General features: G+C 29.5%; 2 protein-coding genes across 2 annotated transcripts; both read left to right on the top strand.

Annotated features, from left to right (window-relative positions):
* The first annotated feature begins 2,106 nt into the window (after positions 1–2,106).
* LOC124842583 (glucose-induced degradation-like protein) lies at positions 2,107–5,943 on the top strand. Its single transcript, XM_047319099.2, has 8 exons — positions 2,107–2,265; positions 2,455–2,510; positions 3,172–3,315; positions 4,593–4,666; positions 4,813–4,867; positions 4,941–5,003; positions 5,102–5,229; positions 5,387–5,943. Exons 1-8 carry the CDS (start codon positions 2,220–2,222, stop codon positions 5,463–5,465), a joined length of 645 nt encoding a protein of 214 aa, XP_047175055.1. The 5' UTR covers positions 2,107–2,219; the 3' UTR covers positions 5,466–5,943.
* Positions 5,944–7,913: 1,970 nt separating this feature from the next.
* Positions 7,914–10,764, top strand: CYCD7;1 (CYCLIN D7;1). Its single transcript, XM_088101444.1, has 6 exons — positions 7,914–8,480; positions 8,832–8,918; positions 9,027–9,125; positions 9,346–9,544; positions 10,198–10,331; positions 10,514–10,764. Exons 1-6 carry the CDS (start codon positions 8,232–8,234, stop codon positions 10,643–10,645), a joined length of 900 nt encoding a protein of 299 aa, XP_087957570.1. The 5' UTR covers positions 7,914–8,231; the 3' UTR covers positions 10,646–10,764.
* Positions 10,765–12,700: the final 1,936 nt, after the last annotated feature.

Genomic DNA, 12,700 nt, shown 5'->3' with positions numbered 1-12,700 from the left:
TACAAGTCTTCAGATTTCTTTGTATTGAAAACTTATCCTCTCTACGAGAATTATAATCTATACTTGTTTTGTAAAAACACCTTTGTTGTGTCTGTATATTCATAAGTGAATTAAAACACTTAGTTGTTTAACTCAATGAAGTTAAATGGTCTAATTAGTTGGACTAGTGCGATACTAGGACTAGTGAAACTTATATAACTATTGGGTTAGTTGTAAAACCAAGAGTGGTTAAACTCCTTGTAATCTTTTGAAATATTAGTAGAATCTCTTAAGAGTGCTTAAGGAAGAACTGTACATAGCTTAGTTTGTTGCTTAAGGGTGTTTTAAGGGGTCATCAAGTTGTTTGGTTGTCTTTCAAATAAGGGAAACCAATTGTTTTAGTGTTTGTGAGTTTTATAAATCTGATGTTGTTGGTATGTTGATTGAATCTTATTAGTGTTTATGCCTGAATTGAATTGAGTTTTATTGTTATTTGGACTATTGTGACTAAGAGAACTAAAGAGCTGAACAATTGAGCAAATTAGTATAATTTTTAATATATAAAAACCGTGTTGAACCAACTCTCTAAAAAAAGAATACCAACTTGAGCAATTTATCAGGTCCAAGTTCACTTTAATAAAAATTTTGAGTTTGTTGTAAACTGATATAGCATTGGGCAGTACTAGTTGGGCATTGAGCGTAAGCTTAATTGTGTAAGTTTAGAAGCAATATAGCTTTAGACGGTTGAATGCCTAATTTTACTAATGCTTTGGCGGTGAGCGGTAGCAGGGCACCGTTGAGCGTCATCTCTCACTTTAGCTCTAGAGAAATTTATATTGAGGATGCTCAACGACATATGGGTGTTGTTGAGGGTGACTTTTTGCGAGAAAAATAGTGTTAAGCATTAAGATTGGCGCTGAATGCCACCTTTTATGAGAAGTCTAGCATCGTGTGCCACCTTTGAGCGTCAATATGTATGATTGATTTATCTTTCTTCTTGGTTTTTTGACATTGATTTATATCGTTTTTAAGTAAGTTTGAAAGCATGATAATTGAGTGTGCGGTAATGAGAATTTTGTCATGAATACATTTGAAAATGTTAAGAGGATTTCAAGGAGAAATCTCTGGCTGGTGATGATGTTTAGTGTATGCATAGTCATATGAAAGGAAGTATCTTGATATTTTACTAATCATTCAACTCATACAAAGAATAATAATGGGAAAGAGAATGGAAGGAGGTCCTAGCCGTTGGACTATTTGGTCACAAACGTAAAGGGGACTAACCTTGTGAGTAATAGGTTGATAACTCTAAGTTTATAATGTATAGGATAGTTGAGTCTAATGTTAACTTTTTATGAGTGTGTATATAATTTATTGTATTTCATAAATATTTGGTTGATATATGATGTGATTTAATTGTCTTATGTCTTTATTTACTTTGTTTTCTTTTCTTTTATGTTTTATTGTTCTTTTGCATCACCTTTTAGTGTGAGTGAATAATGAGTTAGGTATTGATATAACTTTGGTGGAGGGGAGTTCCTTAACCACTCTTATAGTTTTTAATTGATATATATATATATATATATATTTTATGTTATTATAGCACACGTGTCTTATATTATCAAACTTTATAATATTTTATTTAGTGATTTTATTAGGGGTTACATTTTGTAATTAATTTAATTTAATATTTTTAAAAAACTATATAATCATAAATACTTTTATTTTTTAAATATAATTTATGTATAAAATAATACGTATAATTAATATTTTATTAAGATAACTTTGGTAAGAAAAAGTTATATCCTCTCTTTAAAATAAAACTTGTAAAACCAAATGCACATGTGTTTATTTTTTTTATAACAAAAAATAATAAAATTATAATTATAAAAATAAATATACATAATTTTTATAATTTAATTATAAATATTTTGTATTTATTTTGTAAATAATTTTTCTTTATTTAATAAATAATTTTTATTTATTTAATTAAAAATAATAACTTGAGAAAAAAAACTGTGATTACAGAAAAAGAGAATTTCTTTGTATACAAGTATAAATGTCATATCTATCTCCTTTAAAAATAAAGATACATATTTTTTATGTTTTAAAAACAAATAACCCCATAGACGATTCAATGTTAACATGGGCCTAACATTTTCTTACTTCATTCTAGATGAGAAAAAAAAAAATAAAGTTGATCGCATTCGCACACTCAGCAATCTCTGCATCCAACAAACATGCCTGTCAGAGTACTGGAGAACACCGCGCCTTCTCAGGTTTCAGGTAACACAATAACCACAAATTTTCTTATCTTGCTGTAATCTGTTTTTTGTCATGTGAATTTATAATTTTTTTTTTATTTTTTGGGGCAAAAAAATGTTCTTTGTTGTATTATTAGTGTAGTTTTTGTTGCTGCGGTAATGATGATGTTGACTATGTGATCTCAGTTTTGGTTTGATTATGTTGTGTTAGGTGCAAATTCGGGAAGGAGTTCAAGCCAATCTTGTAGTCTCCTAGGCGTGGGACAGGTAGTCATACTTCCCTTTAAAAATTTGGTTGAAAAATAGTTCTTAGGTTTGGGATTTGGAAATTGCGACTCTTTGTCTGAAAGAATATAGAATATTTGGAGACTAAGACAAAAAAAAATTTGAATTCTTTTTTATATATAATTTATTTGTTGGAATAATCATTTGGGTATTGGTGCTAATCATAGAGTTAATTTGAATGTAGCAACTACCATACCAGATGGAATTTATCTGTAAATCTGGTTGAAATTGAATTGAATGTCAATGGTAATGGTATATGTTTGTTTGTGCATTTGGTTATTCTACCTATCTGAATCTATTAGGTAGACTCAACATTTGCATAAATGAAAAAGATCATATAATTTTTGTTCTCATATCCAAATTCTTATAAACTCAAAATATAAAAGATGAAAATGTTTTATGCTTTATTATACTTCATTAACCTTTTTGCAGTTATATAGATAAATATTTTTTCAATGAATCTCAAACCAACTCTATAAAAAGAACATTTACTGTCCGTGACTGGAACAAAGGAAATCATAGAAAACACAGCTTCAACTTTCAGCTCAATTAGTTTTCGCATCTCTGTCTTTCAGCCAGTATATCTTACTAGAAGTTCAGACTTCACAGTTATAGCATATACTCAAGGTGTTTTAATTTACAGGCCTTTTCTGGCACCCAGAATGTTTCGAGTGTACAAAAGGATGAAGCATGGAGAGTAAATGTCCGTATACAAGGATGTGACCTAGAGCATGGGTATTTGTGTGGCACCATGGAAGCCCTTAATGTTCCTATGGCAGATACACCAGTAAGCAATTTCTTTATTGTCTCTCTTAAAAATGAAACAGAAAAGCAACCATTTTTCTCCTTTTCGAAAATATGCATGTTTTAAATTTTGGTACCTTAATTTGAATTATTCATTGTGTTAAACGTTAATCACTGTTTTGGTAACTAATTTTGCTAGCTCAACATTCCATTTTGCTATCTCTGATCTTGGGGCTTTCTGGTTGTCTCTTGGACTATTGTTTCTTCTGGCACAATACTACCTTCTTGATCCTCATCATTTTTGTGAAGTTAACTTAGACTTAAATATGCTATATATTTGACCATATGTCTAGTCAATATAGAAACTCCAAAATATGTGGATCATGAAATGATTTTCATACCCATTTTAGAACAATGCATGTTTTGGCCATTTGATAAAAGAAACCCTGGATATGATGTTTAAATCTTGTGAAAATGAAACAAAATAATAAGGAATTAAAGAAAGGAAATGTAAAAGATGAAATGAAGAACACACTATTTGAAACAGGTTTCAGGATAAGTGCAATGGAGAATCACCACTTGAATGTAAAAAAACCAAGATAAGATTTGAATGAGATAGATCTGTAACCTCTCCAAAATGCTCTAGATTTTCACATAATGTATAAATGAATTGTACAAAGGTGTAAGCCTCCTTTTATAATAGGAGACGACATGAATTAAAGTGTAATATGTGGTCTACATGAGAAATTACTTGTGTTTGATTGCTAAGCTATGCTATGTTTGCAACCAAACACTCTAAAAGAATTATTCTTATTAATACTCTCTTACCCTAAGATAACTCTCTGCTAATCCTTAGAACCAAACAATGTGCTTATTTTATAAAGATACTAAACATTGAATGTCACATTTTTAGAAGACAAAGTATAATTTTTCATTCTAGTCATTTAACCAGGTTTCATGAGCTCATACTAAACGCTCTAGGGGTTCTTTGTATTTGTAGTATCTCTTGTGACCTTTCCATTGCATGTGTCATTTTTTTCTAGAATTTATTTTCTTCTCGGGAACTTTGGCTCTAGCACTTGTGGTGACTCCCCTTTGAATGACTTCTTTCTCATCAATGTTCTCGTCAAGAATACATTAGCTATATACTTTTTCCTTTTCTAAAATACTCTTGAATGGTATCTATATTATGTAAATCAACCAATTTTTCACTTTTCAGCTTTTTCATTACATATCTATGTTGCCTTTTCTTAGAGGCATTTTTTAGAAAGAAAGAAAAATCATCTGGCATTCACTTTATCTTTTAATGATTTATATCAGGTAGTAACATTTTGGGAAGGAGAGATTGTTGACACAAAGAATTATACTTTCTTCACTGGCAAATGGGAGGCAACGTATGTTATTGTGCAATCAATTCTTAAACCAAGCATGGAGCTTAATTTTGACAGTACTAATGCTGTCCATGCATTAGTGTGGACATATACTCTGTTTTGGTTAACTTATGTTTGTTGTTTTTTTTATTCTGTTATATTTTTTTCAGACCGGAAGATGATATAAGACACTGGTCTAAATTTCCATCGTTTTCTCCTTTACTGGTAACAATTTAGGTTTTGGAAAACCTATAAGATGCATCACATGCATTGTTTCTTATGCACTTTAACTTTCTAGGGTCAAGTGGAGGCTGATGGTGGCAAGTCTTTGGATCTGAGCAATTACCCTTACATATTCATGGTAGATTGATTTTCACCAACAGAACATGATAATGTTGAGAAAGTTATTTATCTGAAATGAGAACCTTTACATATTGCACACTAAATTATTTGTTGCAGAGATGGAAGGAACAGTACTTTGTGAATGTTGGAACTGATTGTGGATTAACTATAGCCGGATTTTACTACATTTGTTTCTCTTGCAGTGATGGCTCTATCAGTGGATTCTATTATGATCCCAATAGCAGGTGCTTTTCTCTTCTCAGTTTTTCAACCTGAACTTAAACAAACTTGTTAGTCTTATGCATGTGCCTGTCATATATCAATTGCAATTTTTTATCACCTCTCATATTTTTATTCTATCCTTAGATAGTTTTTGACATGAAACTCTCGGACCCTTTGCAGCCCTTACCAGAAGCTCGAGTTGAAATCCACCAATGATGGAAGATCAGGTTTCAGTTTTTCATCGTACGAATTACAATAGATTGTGAGTTTATGTTATGTCAAGATTCATCATCTAATTGTTAGTATTGTATGAGTGGCAACCTGTCGAAAATTCGAGACTCCATTTTATGTTGTGATCACACCAGTGACTTCAGGGTTGATTACATGACTAACTGGAATTTTGGAGTTTGAAACCATTGTACAATATGTGTGGTATGCTTGTTTTACACAAATTGAGCTTCCTGGTGCATGTTGAATGTGAATCTTACATTGAATTCATGTTCAACATGTGTTGAACGGTATTGAACGAGAATGCAAGCACACATTGTAGATAATGCTTTGCAGATGTTGTTATGATGATGAGTTTACTGAAATATGTGTGTACTGCTGTAAATCAGCAACTTGGACTCTCAACTTGATTATCCAGTGGGCAAGGTTACTCTAGGTTGGAAAATACTATCAAGGCTCTTTTGAATACTTTATCTTCTATTGGAAATTACAAATTTTGGTTGGTTATCTTCTCTAGGTTTCTCTTTCGATTTTATAGTTTTGAATAAATTGTAATCAATGATAGAATGTGTTAGCAAGAGCATGTTAAGAAAGGGTTTGGCTGAGTTTGATTGTAAAAAGATGGTCGAAAATGAAGGTTCTTCCTTCCTTCACCCATAATATTTCTTCATGCATTTTCACGGAAATGTTGGAAAAGCTAAAGTTGAGAGTGTATAATTTAAAATATATTTTTGGATCTGAAAATAATACATTTTATAATAAAAAAATATATTTAAGATTGCATAATCTAAAATATATAGTTGGATCTGAAAAGGTATTAAACGTATAATTTATAAATTTATTTTAGAGTGTAAAATTTAAAATATATGTTCAGATCTGAAAATTAATTTATGATTATATAATTAAATTTTTTTTTTGGATTGCACAAATTTAAATATATTTTCTAATTATTAATAGTACAATTCAAAATATATTTCTAAATTTAGGTGTAAAAAGAAATAATAAGGTGCCGAAAGAAAGCATGAGAAAAGATTTATATTGACTTTTGCACAAATTGGTGAGTCACAAGAGAATTAATGAATTTTAGTGATATGAAAAATCAAAATAAACTGAAAATTATGCAAACAGTTGTAAACATTGAACTTCATTGTGAATAATATATATTGGTATTTAATGGACATAGACATCCTAAATCCTTGCTTACTCAAGTATTTTTTAAATTGTAAAGAAAAATACTATTTGATGCAAAACATTGTTCTTAAAAACTCCAACTCTTTCGTATTTCATCAAATATTTTTTTGCATTTATTTTTTTAAAATAAAATTGATGTAAAATAAGGTCATTTCTACACATTTTCAATTAGTGTTATTTTCATAAATAAAAGTTTTTCTAAAACTATAAGAAAACTATGTTTACTCATAAAAATAAACTTTGTCTGATAATGTCTTTTAGTAGTAAATTAAGAAATTGTCGGTAGTGTCTTTTAATTGTAAATTCATAAAGAAACATCAAAGGATCTCATCACTTATATATTTATGGCATCGTAAATATTTTTTTCAAAAAAACCATATATTTTTTTCAATATACTTACAAATAAATAATACAATATCAAAAAGTATAAAAATCCAAAAAATAATTTAAGGTTTAGTACGTATAAGGCATATATAATAACTAAACACATTTTAAGTATTAAAGTGAAATAAAGACAGTAGCAATACCTATATATGTACACCCACAAACTAATAACATTGCTTTTCATTTTTTCATAGGACCCATTGAATGTTGTCCATAGGAATCAATTAGTTACTTGATATAATTATTCATTTAGTCCTTGCCATTTTTATATTTAAAATAATTTATTCTAGTGCTTACTAATACTATTTTAATATGTTTTAATTTTTATACATTATTATTGTTTTATAGAGGAGCCTCAATGAGCAAAAAGAGATTAAAAACATTATAAATATAAATTAAAATAAACTATTTTCAAGAATGAGAACCCAAAAAAAAATCAAGTATGTCTGTTTGTTTATTCAGCGATATTAAATGAAATCTAATTCACAAAACAAACCTCAAGCCTGTAAATGAAGATTTTCATAAAAAATATATATTTATAGAAATTAAACAAAAACAAAATCAGAGTACTTAGCAGCAATTCATTTACTGTATATAGAGTATGCAGGAGAGAGAAATGAACATTTATGCTCACATGCACATGCATAAGGACAACATCATCCTCGTGCAATCAATCACGCCCGCTATTAGGGTTAGGGTGACAAATTGACAAGAAACTCACTCTTGCATTTACCCCATTTCATAAGGGATGTGTCCTTCTTTTTATTTCCCTCTTTAACTTCTCCTTGCCATTTGGTACCATCCCTAACTACCCCATCATCATCTTCAATCTTCATATATATAAATAGTAATGTATTATACTGTAACTTCAATCCCACCACCATTCATATATAGTAATATTATCTATCACACAACTTCACTTTCACTTTCCAAGTACCATGTTTTACCCTTTGAGAGAACCTTCATGTTGTTCCACTCCAATCATAAATCACAACAAAAACAACCCTTCTTGTGTTCTTTTTACTCTTTCATCACAAAACAACATCTGACATCTTTTGTCAAGATCAACTTAGATTTACAGCATAGGTGCTTTAAATTTTTCATTGTTTTACTGTGATTTTGGATCCTTCTAGCTCTCCATTCAAGCACTAGCTTAGAGTTATCTGTGCTGTTCAAAAGGGTGATCACACACACTACTGTCAGTGTTCTTAGCTTTCAGTTCATGGTTTGTGAATGCATGGATAATTTGCTCTGTGATGAGGTGTGGCTTTCAAATTCTGAAAACACCTTTGAAGAAGAAGTTGGTGACTTTGTTTCACTCAAGAGTTATGAAAACAAAGAGTTTGAAGAGGCTTTTGCACTGTATCTAGAGAAGGAGGCTTCTTCTTTGCCAGAACAAGATTATGCAAAGTACTTGCACTCCAACAGTTTGTTTGTTTCTAGGTGTAGAGTTATTCAATGGCTTGTCAAGGTCAGTATTTTTCCTTTTGGGGTGCTTTTGTGGAGTTATTTTATATTCCTGAGATGAAATTTCCCTTATAAAAACAGAAAAAAAATTAAAAACTTACAGAAAAACTATCTCAGAAATGTGTTTATGCAGAAATAATGAATGCCAGTTTATCTTTGTTTTTTTACAATAAACCTAAAATATGACATTTTTAATCATTTGTGTGTAGGTAGGAAATGGAAATGATTTCTGAGACTATTAAACATCCTTATGCTATACTCTGTACTTTTCTCTTTCCATTTATGTTGGACACAGTGTGAAAGTACATCACTACTTATCAATTGTCTTTAACTTTTTTCCTTCATGTGTATGCAGTGTGGAAGTCACTTTAATCTTTCTTTTGGAACAGTTTTCTTGGCTGTTAATTATCTTGATCGCTTTGTATCCATTTGTCAAAGCAATGTAAGGATTTCTAGCTTATATGATATGTGTTCATCACTTTTCTGCAAGATTTTGTCAGAATTTGAATATATCTGAGAAAAGTTAATGAAAATTGATTACTTGTAACAGGATTGGAAATACTGGATGCTTGAATTGCTTTCTGTTTCTTGCTTATCAGTTGCCATAAAGTTCAATGAGAAGTCAGCACTTTCCATGAATGAAATTCAGGTGATCCATTGCCATACTGCATCAATCATTTTAGGTTGTTGCTTTCAAAATTTATTAATTATAGTTCTTTTACCGTGGAAATGGTGATAGTTAATATTAGATATCTAAAATCTAATTTATAAATTAATTATAATTTTTTATTCATAAAATATACTAATTATTGTTATTTTTTAAAATTAATTATTATTTGAATAATTTTCTTTGTGGCTTTATGTTGAAGGTGGAGGGCTTGAATTACTCATTCGAATCAAGTGTAATTTTGAAGATGGAGTTGATCCTATTGAAGGCATTGGGGTGGCACCTTAACTCTGTGACCAGTTATTCTTTTGTGGAAATTGTGGATAACGATTTCTTGGAATCTCATCTTTATCAGAAGCTTATTTCACCTGCCACTGAACTCCTTCTCCAAGCTACTTTAGGTATCTGTGAAAACTATCATATTTTTACTCTTTTTTTTTATTTTAAGGTTAATTTTATAAAATAGTGAAAATAAGATGAAGTTATTTTCACTGTTTTTTATAAACACTTGAAGATAAACGTAAGGTATTCAATTTTTAAATTATACTTGAAATATATACTCTAAATAAAAAAAGGTCCTTAATTAGTTTCGTTTTTTTTTTCACATTAATTTTGTTCACTTATGTATACTTTTTAAGTAAAATGCCATGAGCGGAGAATAGAAAAAAAATAAATTAAAGATGGGTATGGTTTTATGATATAGACTGTAGTTTATATATGTATATATACACGCAACTAATATGAAAATATATTGTAACTGGAACTTAATCAGAAAAGATATGGGTGCAATGCTGATAATTAATAAGATTGCAATTTTACAATTCATGTAAAATTTTGAGGATTGAAAATAAATGGAACCAATTACAACATAATACAAAACTTTTGATAATTGATTAATATGATTATTTAGTGTTTTTTTATATTTAAATTAACTATAAACCAACCAACCCAACTATAGTTGAAAATTAATTCAAAACTTGAGTCATTGTATTCACCACAAAGTGATGTGAACATTTTACAAACTAGTAATAAAAACTGCATATATGTATTGCAGATCAGAAAATGCTGGAATTCAGGCCAAGCATTCTTGGCATATCTGCATTGTGGTGCACTCTTCAACACTTATTACCACAAACATCAGATACTTACATTGCTTATATTATGAGACTCTTGAACCAAAGTCAGAAGGTAATAATCAACAGGGATTCATATATATATATATATATGCTTCAATTTGTTTTTTTTATAGAATATTGAAGTTATTTAAAACCTATTTTACTCAATGTAAATCTCACTTTTAAATCTATTTTGGAAGGTTATATCTTTAACATTGCAGATTCTTATTTCATTTAGGTGTTTCTCTTTTTTAGCAGGATGATATCATAAAGTGTCATGAGTTGATGCAAAGACAGACTTCATTCTGGTGTGAAAATCAGCGCCATTGCCCTTTAAGCCCAACAACAGTACTGTTGAACACATCAACTCGCATTTATGATGGCTAAATCAATCAATGACTTCGTCTTTATTTCTCATCTTCAAACGCATCCTTAACCTATTCAATTTTCTGAAAGATTTTAATGGTCATAACCAGTGTAGTGAATTAACCATCACATTTATGACTTGTAAGCCATTTTAAATCAATAAATTTCTTATATGTAACCATTTCCGATTGGATGTTTAAAGCTTATATGTCCATGCACAATTTCTTCTTTTTTATCTTTTCCATAACATGTTTCTAAGTTCATGTTTGATTCAGAAAAAAAGAGAGCATGTTTCTAGGTTTATGCTTGATTCAGAAAATTTATGTTACAGTTTATGCATGTGATATTTGTATACGAAGTAGAGTTACGTTCGACAAAAGATCAAATGTGTAATTAATTTGTATACGAAATTAATTAAAATATTGAGTTCAAATTTTAATTATATCAACCGAAAGAAATAAAATAAAAAATAATTTATGATATTTTTTAATATAATTTGAAATTAAATTTGTAACATCTTATTTTATTCTTAGCGGCTTACAACTTATAAAAATAAAGTAAAACATTATAAGATTGGTAAAACACAACAAATTTTCTCTAATGGAAGTATCACATCGAATAGAGATAAGGTAATTTAAAGTATATAAGTGGGTACAAACGTCACCATACAAGTATGTTTTCTGGAGTTGAGTTAGACTTAAAGTTCACTTCTTAAAATGGTATTAAAGTTAGGTTAGAGCATATTCTAGCGAAATTCGTTGGGTATATCATTCTTTTCACTATCGGGCCACTATTTGACCACCCATCAACGCTCGAGTGTATATATCTCAGCATGATGGAGGTGTGTTGGAAATCTCACATCTACTAGTGATAAGGCTAATTTAAAGTATACAAATAAGTGTAAACCTCACATTACAAGCTTATTTTCTAGGGTTGAATTAGACTTAAAGTTCACTTAACTTTCTCAATATATATATATATATATATATATATATATATATATATATATATATATATATATAATTAATACAATTAATACAATTATCTTCAAAATAAAATGTATACTACTTTGTGTCATCACCGTCTTCTGTTGAGAAAAAAATCAGAATGTTTAACAACCCAAATTTTAAGGCTTATCAAATAACACTCAAGATAATATTGCTTATACAAAAAAGTGTCTTCTAAAAGGTCAACACGTTACAAAAAGGGTTTTACAAAGTGAAGTGTTTCTCTAAAGCTAAAATTATGTTTTACTTAAACAACGTTTTATCAAACATACATCTTGCAATTGTATGTTCTAACAAAAGACGTTAAACGATATTGAAAAACATATATAAACGTCTAATCAATAGAATGTCTAAAAAGAAAGCAAGGATAGAAGATAAACATCTAATCAAGAGAAATATTAATCAAACTAGCGCTAAACGATAGAAAACTCCTAACAGAGTATCCAAACATCTTTTCGTCTGAACTAAAATGACATATGCATGATGAAAAGATAAAGCGTTTTAAATAATACATTGTCTAATGTATAACCACTAAATACTATAGCCTTTGAAGAAGTATCTAATGTTTTATATCATCTAATGATTATACATGTTGTATGTTTTACCATTGAACGATGCATTAATTAAATGAAGTTGACATATGCAAGAATGCTTTGAACACATAGTGTACTTTACAATCCTTAAGGAATAAAACATTTAATACTATATGAAAAAGTGCTTTTGTGCTTGCATGCTTTATTCTCTTTATCTACGAAGGAAATGACAATACCAAGCTTTATCTGAAAGCTCTAAACAAAGAGACATTGAGAAATAAGAATGTCTCTTCAAATCCTTTAGCCCAGAAGGACTACACATGAAAAAGCACTACTGACGTAGACTCGAGTCTGATCAAGCTATCGAAAAAGGCTATGAAGCTTATCTTAAAATTAACTAAATTTCCAACCGTCACCTCTCAAGAAAGACTATATAAAGAAGGTTATCTAAAGAGAAGTTGAAGCAAAAGAAATAAGAGGTGAAAAATAGAGAAAATAAGAGACAAAAGAGAGAGAAAGAGAGAGAGAGTATACAC

The sequence above is a fragment of the Vigna umbellata genome, chromosome 11, assembly GCF_029865625.1.
Source record: "Vigna umbellata cultivar VRB3 chromosome 11, Vumbellata_1.0, whole genome shotgun sequence".
Lineage (NCBI taxonomy): Eukaryota > Viridiplantae > Streptophyta > Magnoliopsida > Fabales > Fabaceae > Vigna > Vigna umbellata.
This window is presented reverse-complemented; position numbering and strand designations above follow the sequence as displayed.